We start from the raw sequence: 21,373 nt of genomic DNA, 5'->3' as shown, positions 1-21,373 counted from the left end.
CACAGCGATGCATCGAGTGTGCATGCGCTCAACCGCCAACGCTTTCCATTTGCAGGCTGCCCCGAACCTGGCGGCGCGGCCTGGCCACGTTGGTCGGCCGCCTCTGCTGCTGAGGCATGCCTCGCTCGCAGCCCGTCAAGTGAGTGTCTGCTCCCTGCGAGCACTCGGTAGATTCTGACGCCGAGCATATCTTGTAGGCGTGAAAGAGCAGCGGTTTTCTCCATTGTGGAAAGGGCACCGCAACTGTTGCACTTAATTAAGCGATAGAAGAGCCTTGCGCCACCCGAAACGGCAGACCCGCGAACGCGCAAGAAGGAAAGCCTCTCGTGTAAACACGCCGTCGATAGCGCCCTTCGTTCCGCGCTTTTGCCACGTTTCTCCCCGGCGGATATTCCACTGTACTGCCGCGGTGCGGTCTTGCTTCGCTGCTGCGTGTCACGGACAGCGCTCGCTCAAAAGATGTCGAACAGTGCTAGTTCGGTGACAAATACTCGCCATCTGAGAGTAAAACAATGTGGGCGTGAAAATACAGTGCGCTGGCGTCATCGTGGCCGCCATGCTTGGGTATACTAGCGCAGTGAGGGCTGTGTCTGTGTGGTGACGTCCTGTGAAAAACTCCCTTGGCGTGGCTTCAAGCAGCGTATTACGGCGTACGGGCCTTTTCGCATTCGTGAATGGGTCGAGCGACGCTCCGCCGTGCGCGCGCCTTCAAACGATTGGAGCACTCGTCGACGTTGTAAGACGCAACTGTGCCGAATGACATCAACGCGTTAGCTGGTACAGTATGCGAGACAATAAAGCTACGACATTTCTTTCCTTTTACCGAACGCAAGATGATGGCAAATAAAATTGGAGCACGCTTAAACTTCGCCTTTCACAGTGGAACGCGATAGCATTCAAAGATCCCCGATGCCTCTCACGCTTCGAGGCAACTCGTATCCAGCTTTAGTGGACACGTACCAACTAGCGCCCCAAGCCATCCCGGCACGAAGCTAGCGCGTTTTCAATCGAACGAGCGGGTTTTTCGCGAATATCAAAAGCTGCAGGTAGATTATCGAAAAAATTGGAGGCTTATCAAGGTTAAGCCCAGTGGATGCGAAGCATCCACTGGGCTTAACCTTAGCGTATCCTTAGCGTTTGGAGGCATCTTGACCGCATACACGCCCAGCGCAAAGACGCTGGCACGGTTGCGGGCACAGAGACTGACGCGACGGCGGGCGCGCGCCGCTTCATCCCTGCCGTGACGTCACATATCACGTGATGCAGCGATGGTGGCGCCGCCGCCGCGTCGCGCGCGACGGCGCGAACCGAAGCGTGGAGGCCTCCGCCGGGCGACGTCCGACGGCGCGATATGAGGCCCCATCTGCAGCCGGTGTGACGTCTTCACGTGACGTCACATCATGTGATCTCACTTCAGGGTCAATGGTGGCCACCGCCGGGAGGCGACCGACGGCGCGATATGAGGCCCCATCTGCAGCCTGTGTGACGTCATCACGTGACGTCATGTCACGTGACCCCACTTCAGGGTCAATGGTGGCCACCGCCGGGCGTCGCGCGAAGGCCCGAAACCTACGTTAATATGCTTCGCATAAAAGGCAGGTGACAGACGTGTTCTGGAAGACAATCCACACGAGCCAAATGCAGTGATCACTATGGAACGCAAGAATTTTGTTCCCACAGCGGTTAAAGATTTAGCAATGGAAGCCTATGGAAACGACGAAAATTTGTACTTGATTTTCGAGGCGAGAACGGTGCCTGTGATTGAACTGCTGCGTCTATCGTAATACCCCGTGCAGTGTATGTAGTCCGGAGACTCAGCTTTCGATTGATGCCTATCTCGACTCTCCAGACATGGCGGAACACTGTTCCCAAACGTGTTTTTGTAACCTTGTCGTGAAAATTCACGTGGTATCTATAAAAGAATAAGCGTACCACTGGGCGAAGCCTCGGAAGCCGTGGCGGAGTGGTGGAATCGCTTTTTTTTTTCTTTATTGCCGGTCATTGGCCCGGATAAAAAGACACATTCACAAATAATCAAAAGGCACACTCGCAATATGTTAAAAACGACCGCAGAACTTGTGCGGCTGCGCTTGTGCTAAAACTCCCTTATCGCCAATAATAATTCCACACGTGGCAACCACTCTGCGATGCACTCCAGCAACTTTTGTTCCTCTACAAAGTTCCGTATGCTTTCTTCAAAATACTGGCGAGCCGCTCTTGCATCGAGATCGGTGTGCCTTACCGCCATTCTACATTTCCAAATACTATGCAGGGCCATAAGCATGATCGGTGGTGGAATCGCGCGCACCTTTAGTCCCGCTTCGCGGTGGCCGCGGTTCGATTCCCGCTTCGCACTTTTTTTAAGCCGCATAAGACCTAGTTTTGTAGTCTTTCACTAGATGGCAGTAACACAAAACCCAACATTTGCTTTCGGTTCTGGTTTTTCAGCGGCGCAGTTTTTTTTTTTAGAAGCCGCATAGGACTTAGTTTTATAGTCTCCCACCAGATGGCAGAAACACAAAACTCATGATTTGCTTTCGGTTCTGGTTTTCCAGTGGTTCTCTTGAAATATGTTTTCTATTTTTCCTTCCTAAAACATAGCAGTGTCGTGTTCATTTGTTAAAAATCATCGCATTTATGAAGATTTTATTCATTGGACATCATAACTAGAAGCTTGCGCATAGCTTTGTGTTATACAAAAAAAGAAAAACTTTCGTGCTTTTTAGCATGGAACCTGGGAGAACAAAATGGTTATTCTTATTGCGTTCTTCTGGAAGGTCCGTTTTCTTCGACTTTCGCCTGTCCTTAATGGCACACACTCCGAGCGAATCAGGTCCACCTGGGCCACAATGCCACCCGGTGGCCAGTGATATTCCTATGCAACATTCGTGCAGAACAAAGGGTCGGTTAAAGGGGTTGGGACACCAAATTTTGAGGCTATAAAAAGCATGTTGTAGGCTGCTTCCGTATGCAAGGACACCCAGAACGAAGTATTGGACGCTGCAAACATTTCAAAATAATTTTAATTGAGCTCCAAAGAGTCACTAAAACCCCTTCTCGTAGTCGAGACCCATCGCTAGCGCGGCAGTTACTACGTCACAGAGGAGGAACGAAAATATTGACGTCATAGCACACCAGCACAAAAACGTGACGTATGATGAGTAGCGATGAAATGCCGATTACGGAGCCTGCTGAGCCGAGCAACCGAGCATAGCCTCCACTGCGACCGAGCTACAGGCATATAGAAATCCTTTCTTAATGCAAAGAAGGGGTAAGGCGTGCAGACACGGACACAAGAGAGGAGAAGTGGACAACACGAACGCCGCACGCCGGCCCGCGAACGGCAAACTGCGTGCGGCGAGTTGCCCTGCGGACGGGCCTTTACACGGTTGAGTGTAACACTAGCCGGCCGACTCCGAAAGGGACCAGGATATGCGGCATTCGTGTTGTCTGCTTCTCTCGCATAGTCGCGTAGTTCGGCAGCTCGGAGCGGACTCTCCTTCGCTTGGCCGTTCCACGTTACCGGCCCGTCCACGTTACCGGCACGGAAACTCGCCGCACGCCGTTTGCCGTTCGCGGGCCCCCGTGCGACGGCGGTTTTGCTCGCGAACGGCGAGATTACCTTGCCGTAGAGAGGACGGGCCCGGGACCAATTTGTGCGGCAGCCGTACGGCGAAGCGGCCAATGAGCGACCGAGGAGTGGTCACTCTGGCATCGACGGCAGCTTCACCGCCTCTGATCGTTCGGCGCCGCCGATATCGTCGCTAGGCCTTTTCCGGTTCACTTCAAAGCTAAAGCTTACGGCGATTCGGAATGAATCACCGACTCTCACAAGCCGCAATATTTTGTTACCGTTGTTGTCGCTCTTCGCAATAATTATAATAATCGCGACATGCACTTCGAATCGCCAGTGGTTGACCTCTGCTAGCTGGCAGAGCACGCGTATGCGCGAGCAGACGACGCAGCATAGTTTTACGTCACTCTTTTTGTGGGCCACGTGACCAAGCCATGTTGCCTTTCCTCCTCTGTGACGTCATAGCATCCCCCGGAGCCCAGAAACCGAAACCGAAATCGCTCCGTATAATAATGCTATTATTAAATTATTTATTGGATATATATGAATCCCGCTGTGTGTATCGTGCTCCCTGAAGCATGACGCAACGTTTGAATCAACAAACGCATGAAGGAAAATTTTGATGTCTCCACCCCTTTAAAGGGCCCCTGAAACGGTTCGGACAAATTTTGTAGACGCGTAGGGTACAGCTTAAGTAGAACATTCGCACCACAATTTAAGTGAAGCGTTACGTATTAATGGAGCTACAAGCGATTAGAAGTTACCCTCCTCCCCATCCACGCTTTTCTTCCTCAACTCGTTCGCCGAGCCAGCGGGGCTACGCACCGCCTTCACTGGTCCTGCGTCACGATGCGACGTCACATCGTCCACTTCCGGTTGTTTTGGAGCCCGCCCCCGCCCGCGCGAGACCTCTCCGCTAGCCGCTTGGCTGTCGACCCCAAGCGAGAGCTATCGAAGCAGCGTGAGTTGCGAGCATTCTGTCGTAGCGCCGAACGTGTCTGGTATTCCGTTAACCACAGGCAAGCTGGTCATTTCGGCAAATCAATGGAGGCATAAACTCAAGCTGATGAAGGAACTTTGGCGTAGACGTACGTGAGCGGCGTGATCGGTCTACACGGTCCAGGCACTTGTTGGCGCAGCGCTTAACCAGCCAAAGAAAGCGCTAATATATTGCTCTAACCAAGTGTAAAACATTTTAAACATTTATAAAAACAACGTATCGATGATTACATTCCTGCGAAAAATACGCACCAGCAGCAAAGAAGAATACGCTTCGTTGCTGCTACTGTGTATGGTTGCGCTCTATGCCACCAGGTGGCTGCACCGTGCAGACCATTCACATTTGCCCTTCTGCTCATCTCGGCTCATCCCGTTACGGCACAGTCAAGCGGCCAGACCCTGTCCCCTTTAGCTTACGTTTGCCCTAATACGGGACTCGCGAAACGCTGTTGCGTTAGTAATCTGCCGGTGTAAAGTGACGGCCACAAATGCGCAAATCCTGGCGCCGATCGGATAGCGGTAGTCCGATGCGCAGCAGCCAGTTCGCTCGTACGCTGCCTTGCAGAGGGACACGATGTCGCAGCTTGACATATTGCCAGTCGCTACGTTTGCAGTCCACAAGGCAACAAAGTCGAATCATAGTGCTCGCGAAAAGACTGAGACCAACTGTGACCGCGGAGCTCTCGTCAAAATGGAGTACGTTGTAACACAAGCAGACGACACTTGCTGTGTGCCGGAAGTGCTTAAGTGTACTGAAAAATTGTTCTTGTGCATTCTCTTTATGCTACTTTCTTTTCATAAAAACAAATTAACTAACATTCCAACTATTACGAAGATAATTTGTTTACCATAAAGTTGGAAAAATTATCGATCACGCGCCCTGGTCAGCCAATCGGATAGCTCGCCCCACTGACGTCATATGGGTGATTTTGGTCATATGGGTAGGGGCGGCTTAAAATTCCGCCGAGCAGTGCGCTGCAATCGGCAGCGATGTGCATTTTTAAAACCTTATAATAAATTACACGTTTTACGCAGAGCACTTAGATGTGTCAATTAATGATCAGAAGGACCTACTCTAACGACTCAGTACGTTTGTAGAAAATTGTCAAAAGCGTTTCAGGGTCCCTTTAAGCTGATTCGCTACCCGAACATTAATTATTTCTAAAGATTCATTCGAATAAGAAATGCATAAACTAGGAGAAAATGTGTAGTGTGTGGATTAATAGCTACTGTTAATGTGTTCCCTACAACCAAGTAATATGAATCCGTACGTGTGGCCGTTAAAAAAAAAATAACATTTGAATAAATGTCCCGTGCTGTGTCTCCTTGGTCGTTCTACAGAGAAGCCAGCTTGGCTAGCCGTCAGTATTTAGGATCAACATATGGCGTCGTTCGTTCGGTGCAGTTGCTTTTAATGCACAGCATTCTTTGGCGAGTACCCCAGCAATTTGGTAGCAAAATCGTGTCTGTAACGCCAAAAAACTTGACGCATTTCCCACATGAATACATATGTCTTTATAAAAAGGGTTGGGGTGGCCAACATGAAATTGGAGGTGGCATCAGCATAAATTTGGGCGTGATACAGGGATGGGCCAAGTTGAATTTGGTAGTGATATGGAAGTGGCCCAACCTAAATTTTGGGTGAAATGGTAATGAGCCAAGCTGAATTTTAGGCTGATATGGGAGTGGCCCAACCTAAATTTGAGGTGATGTAGGAGTGGGTAAGTCTGAGTTTGGGGGAATATGGGGGATGGGCCAGCCTGGATTTGGAGATAATTCGGGGGTGGGAGAACCTAAATTTGGGGGGGATATGGGGGGTGGGCCATCCTAACCACGGGGGTGGTATGGGGCTGGGCGAAGCTGAATCGGGGGTGATATGGGGATGAGCTAACCTAAATGTGGGAGTGATTCGCGGTGGGCCATCCTAAATTTTAGGTGATAGAGGGGAGAGCCAGGCTAAGTTTGGGACTGATATGGGGATGGGGCAACCTGGATTTGGGAATGATATGGGGGTGGGCCAACCTAAATTTGGGGGTGACATGGGGACGGGCTAACCTAACCATGGGGGGATGTGCGGCTGGGCCAAGCTGAATTGGGGGGTGATATATGGGTGGACTAATCTTAATTGGTGGCTGATTTGCGGTGGGCCATCCTAAATTTGAGGTGATCGAGGTGTGGGCCAGCATTAGTTTGGGGCGGATATGGGGCTGGGACAACTTCTATTTGCAGGTGGTATTGGAGGGCTAACCTAAATTTGGTGGTGTTGTGGAGGCGGGCCAATCTGTATTTGGGGATGATATGGGGTTGGTGCTACTAAATGTGGGGGCGATCTCGAGGTCGGCCAATCTGAATTTGGGGGCGATATGGGGGTGGGCCAACCTAAATTTTAGGGTGCCTCGACTCGAAATTTGGAGGACGATTTATGGAAATACGTGCGTGTACCAACTTGAAAATTAGGGGTGGCCCAATTGAAATTTGGGATTGGGCCAACTTGAAGTTTAAGGCTGGGCGGAAAGAAAATCGGGTGTGACCGACTTTAAATTTGAGGGTGGGCCGATCTAAATTTGAGGGTGTGCCAACTTGAAATTTGGGGGTGGGCCTACTTAATGTTTGGGGTGGGCCAATTGAAATTTGGGGGCCTGTTTACGAATAGTTAGACAACACCAGTGGTGTTCTGCATATTTTTATCATGGCAAAGTACGTATATTAATCATTGTTGCCCAATACCCCTCAAGGTGAGCTACCACTCGAGCCTTCCCAGCCCACTGGGCTAATAATGTCACAGCAGTGCTCTCATCGTGACGACTGCGACGTTCAATGGGGAGATCCACAAGAACAAATCGCAGACCGAGCTGACCGTTTTCACGCCAATATGTCATCGCTAACACTACTCGCTCGTGCTAGACGCAACACAAGCTTACAACGATCATAATTCAACTTTCAATCGCACGCTAGTCGACACGTTCTCAGTGCACAATTTCGTCAATCATCTGGATAGGAACCTTGCGGGATGTTTTACTGTTATGTTGCGTAGTTTTTCACGAAAGCCTTCTCCCGCAATGAGAATACATTTTTGAGATTGACGAGGCAAGCTAGTATATAACTCATACGAAGCAAATGTATAAAGGGTGATAGTGATTTTTCAATAAATATGTATAAGTAAATAAGATTTCAGATGGTATTGTTTCGACCGGGCATGACAACGATTTCTTCCCGCCTGTCACAGTGCTTTGACCAAAAACCTAATCATTTTGCTCAAACGTGTTGCCCCAATACTACTGTGTAGTATTGTAGTACTACGGCGTTTGCCCCAGTACTGTGTAGTGTTGTTGATATTATACTAATGTGGAGTTTTCCTCTTCATAAGAGCACAAAAAGAAAAAAAAATATTGCAGATAGTAGCTAAGCGCAAAGTACATTGGAAGATCTGAAACCAGCAATTATTTTTAATTTGCGGGTTGGTCTTCTCCGCTGGTAGATCGCTGTCCGATCACTTCAACGAATTTCGTTTGTGTGCAACTGCAGCAAAAACAAAGATACTACCATTTCATTGCCAGGACCTTTATGCCCTCCACACACACAAGGACACCAGATAATTGACAGTGTCAGTTTTTAAACTGATATTGTTTTGCTAATTTCAGTGTAGCGTGGTGTCTGCGAACGGAGTATTTTCTTATTATCAGTCCAGTATTAGCAGTGAGAAGCACTTCGGTCTACCATCCCCATGAGGGCATACTAGCCATTGTAGCGCTTTACTCTAGGACAAGTGCTAAAAACTTGGTGTGCTTTGTCCTTTCAGCAGGTCGTCCATCCATTCTGTTATGGTGACCATCAATGTTGTGTCCGTCAGGCCTCCTCCTCATTTTAGCTCCACCATGTATTCGTAATGTATCCGCAAAACGCTGGCGGCGAACGCTACGCACTGTTGTAATCGCACCGCTGGCACGAGTTGTTGGGAACTCGGCGCTGACGCCCGTTGTTGCACCTGGGTCGCAAGCCCCAAGGGTAGCGTTGGCCTGGCGGCCTGGGGTACAACTGGAAGCATCCGAAGGTCCCGGCAAAAGCATGAGTCGACTGGTAACAACAAAACAACTTGTTTATTCTAACATCGCAAAGAGTTGGCGGTCAGGTCGACCGAAGTAGAGAGACGGGAGTGCACGTTACTCAACAGAAGAAATCGGAGCCCTTCTTGGCGTCCGGGGGCAGCTGCTTTTATACTCTCGCAGTTGAGGGCAAGAAGGAACCCCTCTATAGACGAGCACGTGACTGTGCCGCTTGGGCACAATGGGAAGAGAAGGTGGCGCATACGTCGTGCCGGCGCCGGTCAGACCCCCTCGCTTCACAGTTGGGGGAGCTCCTCTCCCCGGCTGCCGCGCTTCGACAAGCGTGGGCACCAACATGCACATACACACACACACGCACATGAAGACACGTGGCATTGGAACATGCCTGGACGCGCTTGGCAGGGAGGCGTAGCGGCGGCGCCGAACGGGCCAAAAATGTCTGCCGCTTTGAACGAAGCCCCGGCGTTCGTTGCATCCGCGCCGGCTTTACCGCGCGTCGTAGGCGAAACGTAACAGCACGAAGGCGAGCTTTCTGGTAGAAAATCGGCCTCTTGCGTGGGTCGGTCCCGGAGGTAGTGCACAGCGGCGCCAAAAAATTATATAATTTTTAGGTTTTGTCATTTCGTACTTTTAATACGTAAGTCTGAGCATATTTAACATAAAAGGCATGCGCTGTCGGGGTCTTGTTTCATGACGTTTGTTTGTGGGCTGTCATTCTCAACATTCCGATGAATAACTTTGTCAAAAATGCAAGACAAGGTATGAGCAACTTTAGTGGTAGCATCGTCTGGCAGTATAACCCGCATATACGCATGTATAAGGCAAGGCGTGGGATATACATATACCTAAATATATACGGAATTTCCACCGTCACCGACATCTGATTTTCTGCGACACGGGACCGTTAAAAGGTAGGCGCCCTCACGAGGCCACATAGAAAATTTTGGTTGTTGCTGCATGTCCTCTCGTGACCGCAACAATTTTTCAAATTGGTTCATTATTAGCCGAGACTCAGTGCCGCGAATCCATATGATTTTGGGAGGCGAGCTTCACCGTCAACCTCTCCACTTGCCCCGTCTACGTACAACTTTAAAACGAAAGCGCGCTCGTTTGCTCCTCCGAGGCGGAGGCACACGAGCACCCACCAATGGGCGCGCACTCTGGACTAACGTCATCAGCCGGACGGCTGGTGAGCCCGCCAACAGAGAAGATGGCCGCCCGCGCTTCGAGCTGGGCGAGGTCGCGTCAGCTGTGGGCCCCTCGTCAGAGTGAATTCCAGAGCTGTTTGTGGTGGTCTATCATGCCGGAAATATTACCACGAGCTTACGGTGCGGCATTTGTGCCGCGTGCGTTTATTCTGAGCCGTGCTCCGGCGAAGGAACATTGCAGCGAGCATCGCTGGCGCTGCGCTACGCTTTGCCTGAAAACTGGACCCCGCGGCGACCGCTACGAACACACATCCTGCGTGTTTGTACCATGTTGTTTTATTTCGCTCCCGAGTGAAGTTACGACGAGAAAAGACTGGTGGCTACTGTTAGCGGCGGGTGTGTTCGTGTACTGTGTCGCTGCATTTTTCGTCGGACGGGGTGAAGTGAGGGAGCAAAACCATTCTCAGGAGAAATCAGAAAATTGTGCGCGCATGAAACAAACCTACGAGTATCTCAACAGAAAATATTTGCAGGAGAAGCCTTCAACGCAAACATTTGTCGCCGTCAACTTAGCGTCAACGATCATTGTCAGCAGTGAGATAGCCGAGCGTCTAGCGACGGTGTTCGAGCGTTGTGTAGCACCGTCGATTGATTGCTGTCCACCAGTGCTCACTGCATGCGCAAGCTGTGGAATGCGTGCTTTGTAATTGTGAAAACACAAAACCCAAAAATATAAATTTTATGCTATTTAAAACCAAGAGTACTTATTTAAAACAATGAATGAAGCATTTTTGTGCCTTCCTGCCTCGACCGTATTCTCGCCCCAGGTTTGTAATGGTTGCGATAAATGCATTGTTTTATATAAGTACTTTTTGAATAGCAACTGATTCATTTTAAGCTTGGAAAACGAGTATTAGATACGCCGTGTACATGTGAACAAGCGCAAAAGCCATGCATAGGTATTCTTTGGCGTTGCTTACCTCTTAAAATACGAGTCTTGGTTTCGAGGGTAATCGAGTGCAGTCTTCACGAGTAACTAGAAGAGTTGACTGTTGGGCTAGTTGGTCGTCCATATTTGAAGAGGTAGCTTAGCGCAAATAAAACCACGGACACAAGGAAGACAGACAAGGACAAGCGCTACTCACAACTGTTTAATGGAAGGAAGGATGGTGCATAAATATATATATCCTCTTGTCACGCATGCGCCTACCAAGCAGAAGTGAGGCCGGTACATGCACATCAAAGGCGGTCGCGCATGAAGTTGTGAGTAGCGCTTGTCCTTGTCTGTCTTCCTTGTGTCCGTGGTTTTATTTGCGCTAAGCTACCTCTTCAAATATTCACGAGTAACGATTCCAAATAATGGCACGCACTGTGTGACAATTACGCAGTGGCCAGTTTGTGCCCCAATTTTTTGAAACCTTGGTTAGCGGTGTTTCGCGACAACCTACACTGGATGCGTCGCGAAAAGAACCCCACATCTGCGGCAAAGAACGCTGCTACGGACCGAGTTGGGACACGGCGCAAGAAAGCGTCGGAGGGCCTTCGAGACGTGCAAGAGGACGCCGTTGCCTTGCAGCGGCGTCGGCGATATGAAATGCAGCAAGTTGTTGGCTGCGCGATGAAACGCTCACTCGTCCAAGTTACTCGATATTCGCGGCAGCAAATGGTACGAAAAGATAGATTCCGAGTATGGCGTCATATATAGACACGGAGAAGTGCGCCTTTTCATGTTATTGTGAAAACTAATGCAGCGATCGTCCTAATTGGCTTCCGTACTCCCAATTTTTGAAATCCCTGAGCTTCGCAGGAGAGCATGTATGCGTGTGCGTAGATTAAACGGGTGAGTTGGGCCTTCCGTAGGGAGCGAAGGCGTGCGTGTGACTTTGCCGTTTCTCGACGGTTACAGCCAAAGATCGTCACAGCTTCGGTGTTCGTGCGTACTTGTGTTGCTAAGTTTGAGCATTTCTCTATCGAAAAGAAAAACCGTCTGCTCGGTATGGCATTTGTTTATCATATGTGACTCAGTGCGAAGACCCGTATGTACACACCCAAATGACGATATAGGATTGTGGTGTATATGACAAATTAGTTTTGTGGAAGCCTGCAAGGTCAAGAGAAGATCCGGGACCAGGAAGAATCGACTCGGAAGTCTTATTTCCGAGAAACCCGTCTCTGTAACTTTGTGTGCAGCTGCTGCTGCCGCCGTCCAGTCGGGTCGGTCCTTGCCGCGGGGCGAAATGCGTGAATGCTCCAGCTGTGCGTACACCAAAGGGCCTGCTCGGGCGATCGAACGCCGCAGTGCTCGTAAGCGTGTCGGTGTTTTAGCACGTAAGATAGGCAGAATGTTTCACGGGTCTCTTTTTACGCACGTGTTGCGATAAAATGCGTGCGCCGTCCGTCCCGTAACATACGCGAGGTGCACGCCGTGATCGGGCGCTCGTGTTTCAGCCGCGCTCGTGTAGTCGCAATTTCCTAGCCCGCTTTTAATTAGCTTGGCTCTCTTTAATTAGCGTGCTCTCTCTGCACCAACGGCCATGTGGCGCGATTTTGCTTGCTTTCGTGCCGATTTGCTTCACTCGGCATGATAGCGGCTTTGAGCGCGCGCGATGGACGTCTGAAACGTCTGGGATATTGTATCGGGTGTCCCAACTTAAAGTCCCCATAATTTAAAAAAAAAAAACGCAGTGCTTCGCGCGAACGGCGATCACTCGACGGTCGTTGATCGTGCTAGTTCACGAGTTCTTGTTCTTACGCGCATCTGGCCAGCTCGTGAAATCGGCGGTGTTTATCTGATGCCACAAGCAAGCGAGCGAGGAAGGTGCCTGGGCCTCCGTGCTGGCTCCGGTTTGTCTGCACATTTAATTTGTCTAAGGACATCGACAGCACAGAAATTTGAGGATAAAAATCATTAGGCGTTTAGCATTTTTCAGTTTCGCGCGAGTACACGGGACGTTTGCTTTGCACTCGGTCAGCAGACGAGACATTCATTTGAGGGATCGCCAGTCGTTCGTGCGCAGGCGCGAGTAAGAGCGGGCGTGAGCGAGAAAATCTGGGGGGCCTTTGCTCCTTGAATGTATGACTCTGCCTAGGGACTACGGAGGAGCGCGTGTTGTATGCGTTTGTCCTCTAGACATGCCGGCATAGCGCCGCTGGCTGCTGCGCCGTGAGGCAGTGGGCACGGACGCCTCATTTGGTGATCGCCATGTCTGAAGGTGCAAGGTTCTGACTGGTGCTGTATAAGTCGTGGGTCGCTTGGATTTTTTACAAGCACTGCTCCGGCAGGGCACATCTAACCGGCAAACGGAGGCCTCAGGAGAGCACCTGAGGTTATAATAAAGCAGGCGGCGCAGGATCTCCACGGGCACCCAAGGGGTAGCGGGGGGAATCGAAGCTGGAAGGAGGGCTGCCTGTGGCTTGGGGTCGCGGAGACTGAAGCGTGCCAGGGGGTGTTCGCATAAAAAATTGACTGCCCGCGATAGCGGACAGCCGATCTTATACACACCTGGCACGTGCACTTGCCCTGGCTTCGGCGAGCCCCAACCCACAAAGCAGTCCGGGTTCTAGCTTTGGTGTCCCCGTTGCCACTTTGGTTTCCGGGAGGCGCCGCCAGACATGTTACAATTTACTAGTAAAAACAAGATTGAATATAATTACGTTCGGCCGCCAACTTGTGACGTTAAGTTCAGCGCTACCACGCCCCGCGACTTGTGCAACTTCAGTGAGAACTTTGCCTCTGAAGGTATATGGACAGACTTTCTCGCGCCTGCGGCGCTGAGTCAGTCATCGTCACTGGCGGCCTTACAGTCACTTGCGTTCAACCGCGATTGCTAAGGCACTCTGCCTTCTAGATTTTCAATATATGCGGCTCGGGCTCCACTACGGGCGCTACTGCTCCCACATAAATATTCGTGATGTTATTTGCATCGCCGTCAGGCACGAGAAAGCTATGATTCGCCGCGTCTGACTTAGCACGAGTGCCGCAGGTGCGAGAGAGTACGTTCGGCAGAGCGGTCGCCAAATCAGTGTCCGCTGCTTCACCCATTTTACCGCGCCGGCAGCGAGCGTCCGAGCGTGAACAAACTCCACCCCACTCCGCAATGCCGGCACGTCTAGGGACAAACGAACAAAGAAAACTCTTTCGTAGTGCTTAGGCAGAGTCGCCCAAGAGGTAGGCGAGAGCAGACTACGGCAGCCAGGAGGGTCTGCAGACTTCCGGTGAAACTTTGAGCATGCTCCGGCAGCTGCGGTAGTTAGGTCACGTGACTGTGACGCGTCGTACCGGAAATCGCGCGCAGTGCTTTCGTCAGGCGAAGTCTCCGCCGTAGAAATGCGGGCCCCGTGCCGCCGCCACTGGGTCTGCAACCGCCGCCGCTGCGGCCGCATCGATCTGGCGCGGCCACGCCCAGTCTCGCCCGTGTAGTGCGCTGTAAACACGGTGGCTTGTTTTTATGCAGTGCCTTGAATTACCTTGCGATAGAGTGCACGTCCTGGTTCTTTTTCTCCCTTAGACCTCAAAATGAGGTTGTTGCAAACAAAATTTTCAGTGGCCACTAAAGCGCACTTCAGCGCTGGGCATCGTGGTACGCATTCTGCTAACATCACAGTTGTCAGTGCATATTGTTGCGTCCTTATACAGAGTGTTTCACGCCACTTGTGCCAAGGATATATATATATATAAAGAAATTGACCACCTTCCCACTACTGCGAAGAGTGGCGCAAGCGAATCTCGTGATCCGCGGCTCTTCGTCGAAATGCCCTCGGCTTCGCGCTCCGTTAGGTCGGCACACGTCGACGACGAGCCCTTTCTCGAGCGAGTTCCCCCCGGCGGCGTTCATGAGACACCGCTTGTTGTTCGGACGAACGCACGAGTCGCGGCCCGCTCCTGCTGCCTTCGGATCAGCCTGCTCTCCGGTAGAACGAACCAAGCGCGGCCTCCCCGTCCGACTGCCGAGCCTAAACTGGCGATTATAGACCGTTTCATCGGGCGAGGAGGATAGGGCGCGCGGAGAGCCTTTCCTCCTCTCTGGCTTGGGCGATCCGGTGCGGCGCTGCTAGAAATTATTGCTGTCGCGTGCTGCGGAACGATTTCGAGATGTTTTAGATCTTTGGGAAATTTACGCCATGTTCGTTCATATAAGGTCGTCAGGGAAGCCTTTCGGTGCATCAGCAACTACTGTAGGCGGAAATATGTCTTGGGGGCGCAAAAATGTGACGTGCATAATCAGCCACGGTGTACGCGCATTATCAGTCGCGGTGCGTGTATGAGTTGTTTACTATTTTGCTAATATTGATTTTAATTCAACAAAGAAAACCGGCGTCTCTGTATTACCAGCATTAAATGGTAAATCAGCTGACTGTCTGATCGATTAGCGTAGGGAGTAAAACATAAAACATACGAGCGCATGCTCGTGCACGGCCAACCTAAGGCAACCACGAAACATCTGAGCGGCAGGCGCTATCAAATATTTGTGATACACTGGCATCGTTCTCACACATTTCAAGTCTAGTGTGTTTGAAATTACCATATGTCTACGCTAGCCTTGCTGCATGAGGCCCATGGCGCTGCTCAACACAGCGATGATTGCGGTTGGTGAGCCAGCACGATACATACATAAGCTGTGTGCTTCGGCATTGCCTTTTTGGCCTGTATACAGGCATAGTAAATGAGAGGGTTCGCATAAAAAGAATGCGATGGCTATTTTTGAGCGCAAAATTTCCGTAATACGTGTCAGTACGTCGTAGAGAACTGAACGAACACAACCGAAAAAAAAAATTCGGTTATCATCTTATTTCTCTAAAAAACAAGTTAAACGGGCTAGCGCCGCACAACGTTTATAAATATATAACCGCTGATGCCGCATGCTTGGACCATGCGCTATATAGAACAAATATATCTGTAACCGAGCACCTACTAATGCTTAGGATGCTCGCGCAGTTCGTCAACGGTCGCTTTGCTGGACAAGCTTAATTCAGACTCTAAGGTATGCTGCTATTACTAGCCAAAACTATTCTATTCATGGGTGGAAACATCACCCATCCAACCAAGTAGTCACGCAATGTAACCTGCATCGAACAGTTTGAACGCTTGTCAAAGTTTAACAGCACAGCTTCTATTGTAGCAGAACGATGCCCACGCTGTTACGATCGTCGCGTATTTTTCATGGCTCCTAAACTACAGCTTAGAAATAGAGGATAATACAGCAATAAGGTCACATTAGTGATTGGAACATTGAGAAATACACAATTCATCTCCAAGGCTGATTGTAGGCTCAAATATGCGCGCACACATCGCGCTGCGTGTTCCGTCCACCTCAACGACAGCAGAAATTCCGGCCATGACGCCTTAAACCACTTCAGCACGTCTCACAGAACCGTTTACCACGTAGAAGACGCACGTCATACTAAACAGACCGCATGACCGCGAAAACAAACGTCAGAACCTACCGCCAAGCGTATACCTGCCATGCAAAAGACCGCTTTCACCCAAGCCAGTATGGCGCTGCTCATAGGCGGCGCCACTGCGTTCACAATATGGCGGCGTCTACGAAAAAACGGTCTATAGACGAGAAAACCATGGCCAGGCGGCGCTGCTGCGCCTCCCCCAATGTGGAAACGCCAAGCAGCGCGGTCGCGTCGTGGCGTAGTCTCCGCTTTGTTTGCATTGTGCCGTTCGCGCTTTTCTTCGCTGCTCGTTCTCACGGCGCTCCGTTTTCGACGGCGGCAGATCGCCTGCTTGTGCAACAGCGATGCGAAGATTGCCGTGCGGTTTCAAGAAGGTTGCCGACGCCGACAGCTTTTTTTCGTGGCGGCAACCTCACGATAGGGGAGCGTCTGCTTCCGAACGTGTACGGCGTTGAACAAATTGTGGACGGTGATGTGAGAGTGAAAGCCAAGTGCGTGTCACAGGTGTCCGACAAGATCGTATATGACGTCGAGTTAGAGGTACGCACCATGTTCAGAAATTTAGCCACCTTTATTTCAATTGCAACATAAGTCACACTGGCAGAAGGAACTTCTGTTGACATACTACTCGATGACTGCAGATCCATTGGGCTGCTTCTTGACGGTTCCGTCACTTTACAAAGGCATGTTCTGGAGTCTGTTTCACACGTGTCTTGCTGCTGCTCAAGAGCTGCGTCGCTGCAGTACGAAAGCACATGTCCCGGTGGTGCTGACTGCTGAGAAGACTGTTGTGATTGCCATTGGTCTGTTTGGCGCCACTTCCATCTGCATCGCCTATAATTTAAATTAAAATTAAATTATGGGGTTTTACGTGCCAAAACCACTTTCTGATTATGAGGCACGCCGTAGTGGAGGACTCCGGAAATTTCGACCACCTGGGGTTCTTTAACATGCACCTAAATCTAAGCACACGGGTGTTTTCGCATTTCGCCCCCATCGAAATGCGGCCCGCATATAAATGAAACAGTATGTGTGCCTATTTTTTGTGGGGATTAAATTACTCCCAATAATATGTTTGCAAAGGTAACGTTCCTGTGATTGTGTGCATATATTATTCTACAAGAGTGGTACCACTACAAGTTATGATACTTGCACACTTAGATACTTAGAAAGCATGGGCAAACAACAAAAATAACGCGCACGCCTCGAGCTGCTGCTTTCCGATCTGCCGCTTCCCGACGCACGCGACGACCGCGGCTTGCATTAAATACGGTCTGCTACCACACAAAAGTAGCGCGCGGCCCCTTTCGTTACCTGCACAACTAGTAATTTAAGTTGCAGCGTTTGGAAAAGGGAAATAATTATCTTGAGCTCGTCCATGCCGATCGCGAGTGAAGGCACAGTGCAATCAAATAAATTCGGGGGTTCCAAGTGCCAAAACCATGCCAGAACCACGAAATCATTATGAGGCCCGCTGTAATGGGGAGTCTCGGGAATAATTTTAACCTCGGTAACAAGGGTGTTCTTGCATTTTGCCCCTTTCGAAATGCGGCCGCCGTGGCTGGGAATCGAGCACGCGTCGTCGAGCTTAGCGGCGCAACACGCATGAATTTACCGCTAACAAACGGCGGATGCCACCACAATTCAACAACGCGACACGCCTAAACAAACGGCCGTGCACTAAAAACAGGCATATGACTATTCCGCTTTCAAGATATTACACGCGAATGCGAAAGTATGAGGCTTACTTGACTCGGCGCACTGCAGTTATCCATGCTTGTCGTATGTCTTTCTCGTACCACTTCCCAGGAAATCTGTAGAACTTCACGGGCGGCGTACGACCTTTCGTGTCTTCGAGGCTGCTGTGGCAATCAACAACACATCAGTATTGCGTGCCACCTTTCCTGGCTGATGAGGTCGTACTCGGCATCGCAAAAACCACGCGCACGAGCGCTCCCGCCGTACAGAACACGGGCGCGCGCCAGCGCAGCGACGACCCTCGAAACTTCCATCGGTCCGCTAGGGGAGCATTCGGCGCTGGTGCCGGGTGGGCAAACTTTAGGTTGCCTCGTCTATAGTGATCTAAAGAAAGACGCTTGATTCTGCAAGCACTGAACTGGCGGGAAGCGGCGGGCGCGAGGCGAGCAAACACGCGATCACACCTCTCCCCCTCCTCCTTCGGAGGGAGGGCGCGCCTGTGATTGGCTCGCGCTTTGCGCTGCGTGTACTTCTTCATGCATATCAAACCTCGCTTTAAAGGTCGCGTATGATGAACCGACAGTGGCTGAACACAAGGTACACAGTGTTCAGCCACTGCATTTGTTTCTCATGTATGTTCAAATGTGATTTAACAATATAGGTTTGGCGCTACTCATCATTCCATGCAATAAAATAAAAGAACCGGCAGTGGCTGAACCGGTCAGCTTGGTGGTCTCGCGACCTGGAGGTCGGTGGTTCAAATCCGCAGCCGGACAAGCAATTTTTATTTTCGCGCGGCTTGGGTTTTTTCGTACGGCAACAACGACGCGAGTGAGGCAATACAAGCTTCGCTTGAAGCCGCAGCTGAATGAAACCAACGCCATATGGTTTGCCGTCATGTGGCGCTCTTTGGAGTATTTCTTCTGCTTATTTAGTTACTTGACTAGGATGAGTTACGCGAAATTGTCAATATTTTCTTTAGGGCTACGTGTGTTCCGTTGTGTTGTGGAGGGGTTTCAGAAACGACCGATCGAATTTTTTTGGCAACGTAGTACGCGCTGCGTGGCAATCTTTATCGGCGTTTAAAGAAAGCCCGCGAAATATGAGATAAAACGACGTGACTGTGCTCGTGCACTATCGCATTGCAGCGGTCCCAACCGTGCTTCGAGCCTATCGCTTATCAGGGACGACGGTACTTCCGTGTACCACCGCCAAAGATGCTGGCTGACACACCGTGAAGCCGAGAGCCGCGGCTGCTCACTTCGCCACAGCCCCCCCCTCCCCCCCCGTGCACGCTTCTTTCGCGCGAACCTCTTGGAGAGGGTTCTCTTTCGTTTACTTAGGAAAGGCACAACTGTGTTGTGTAGCTGGGCAGCTGCTTAAGTTGCCCAAGGATAAGGGAGGACTCGGAATTCTCGACCTGGGCATCGTGGCTGCTGCACTACCCAGGTCGCTCATAACTCGGATATGCTCCCGACTCGAAGCTTTTCTTCATTTTTTCTTAGTACCCGACTCCTTTTGTTTTCGCAAAGTCCATTTTCCCACTGTGTGCCTAGCTCGTCTTCCCCGTCCACGATTTATGCGGTGGCTGCCAACTCTCTGGTATGCCTCCGCAAGGTTCACCCCGGCATCGATGTAGTTTCAGCTCCAATCCAAGAACTAGTCGATATCCTCACCCCAGGTCTCCCCCCGCATTGCCAAAGGTACGATCTGGTCATCCATAGGCCAAGCTGGAAGCTCATTACGGCCACCTTCCTCCCAACGCCAGGCGGGCTATGTTCATGTATGCTGCCTGGCGCGAGGGTGTCTGCCGATGAGTTGCAGGCGCTTCACAGCCATCCCGACACGTGGGGTGGGCCCTTTTTGTGGTGGTGGGGAGGATGCGGCTCATATTTTGGTGGCAGCTAAAATAACTGCACAGATGTGCCACTATAGCAAGGTTCATTGGCGCTGAAATGAGCGAAGATCAGAAGACGCCTCTTCTACGGCGCAGCGCCTCTCTCCAGCTGCACGCAGCCAAACCTGTTCCATTCTTCCAACTCTGCGAGTTGAAAGTCGCATTATAAAGACTACGCTGCAGTATCGGGATTACAGCGAGCCGAGGCCGATGTGCAAGTACGTTCTCTCTTGGACTGCATGAGACCAGGAGCTCGACTGTTATTGGAAACGTTTCCTCTCGACAAGGCATCGGCACTTTACTACGCCACTGTGGTCGCGCGTTTCACAGGCCATCCCATCAGAGTCGTCGCGCTTCCATAAATGTATGCCGGGCGTGGACGCGTATCAATTGTGCAGGCTCGTGATGCGCTAGCTGGAATTGCCCCTCTGTCGAAGAGAGGCTCGTCCGCGACCGGTTCATGGTCGCGGCGTAAGGGATTCCCGTCTCTCAGAACAACTTTGCTCAAGTCCCAAGTTCTCACTGAAAGACTGTGGATATTTTAAATTGACGGTCAAGCCAGCGACACGCCTAGAGCAGTACCGGCTTCAGAAAATTGACGATATTCTTGCAGTGCTATCACGAGGTGAAGTGTTCAGCACTCTCGACTTACGAAATGCATACGACCAGCTGCCCCTCGATTAAGAAGCCAAGAAGATAGTGGTGCAGAATATACACACAACGGCCTCTTCTGCTGCAACCGCTTAGCGTTTGGCATTGCCTCTACGCCGGCGCTGTTTCAGCGTCGCATAGAAGCGGTGCTAGAGGGTGTACCTGAGGTGAAAGTTTACCTGGATGACGTTATTGTACCAGAAAAAGCACACATCACGGTACTGCGGAAAGTATGTGAACGGCTGCGGGCGAACGGTCTCACACTGAACAGGAACAACATCAGCTCCACCTTAATGGGACACTAAAGGTTAACATTAAGTCAAGTTAAAGTGATAAAGCAATGCTATAGAACGTCTAAGGCGTCAATATAATCGCGAACAGAGCTTTAGTAACTGACAAATTGAGGTAAATGCATGACACGATTTGAGACCCCCCAGCGACATTCCGGTACTAGCCCGATGACGAAGGCGCTCCTCATCATAATTTATGTCACTATAGTACTCAACTACTCATATTAAAAAGATAATTTCATTAGGTTATAAGACGGAAGAAAATGCTACTTTTCTACTTCTTGTTGATTCTAAGAAAAAATAACATTTTGACGTTACCCTTCAGTAGTATGGGTGGTCGAAAGGTTTCGTTTTCGCTCGACTCTGCGCCGCGCGCGCTTTGGAGTTTCAGTTGTTTCGTTATCGCGTCGTGCTGCGCTGGTTTTGCTGGCTCGCGAAACTCGCATTTGGAACAAGCAGCGGGAATGCCACGTCCATGTGAAGTCGTGGGATGCACGAACGGTCCGCGGAACTTGACCAGCGGCGAATCCAACGTTACTTATCACTGTGTGCCAACGAGTGAACCTCTCCGTTCGAAGTGGTTAAGTGCCGTACCTCTGCCACAGCGCGTTGGCAAAGAGCCGAAAAATCGCACTGTGTGCTCGCTACAC

The 21,373-nt window shown here is 50.6% G+C and overlaps 1 protein-coding gene across 7 annotated transcripts in view; it reads left to right on the top strand.

The window, feature by feature from the left end:
• The window catches only part of pico (ras-associated and pleckstrin homology domains-containing protein pico), a 264,155-nt gene that overhangs the window by 104,875 nt on the left and 137,907 nt on the right, over positions 1-21,373 (top strand). For 4 of the 7 annotated variants that reach the window (XM_075679549.1, XM_075679550.1, XM_075679547.1 and 1 more), the window contains exon 2: positions 56-139. The exons of 2 other annotated variants lie outside the window; for them this stretch is intronic. In XM_075679549.1, coding sequence (XP_075535664.1) covers positions 117-139 — 23 coding nt within the window. In that variant the 5' untranslated portion in view covers positions 56-116. Of the gene's footprint in view, positions 1-55; positions 140-21,373 lie in introns of those variants that run through there. One more of the 7 variants, XM_075679554.1, reaches the window with a different exon arrangement.

This window comes from Dermacentor variabilis, chromosome 2 (genome assembly GCF_050947875.1).
Source record: "Dermacentor variabilis isolate Ectoservices chromosome 2, ASM5094787v1, whole genome shotgun sequence".
NCBI lineage: Eukaryota > Metazoa > Arthropoda > Arachnida > Ixodida > Ixodidae > Dermacentor > Dermacentor variabilis.
This window is presented reverse-complemented; position numbering and strand designations above follow the sequence as displayed.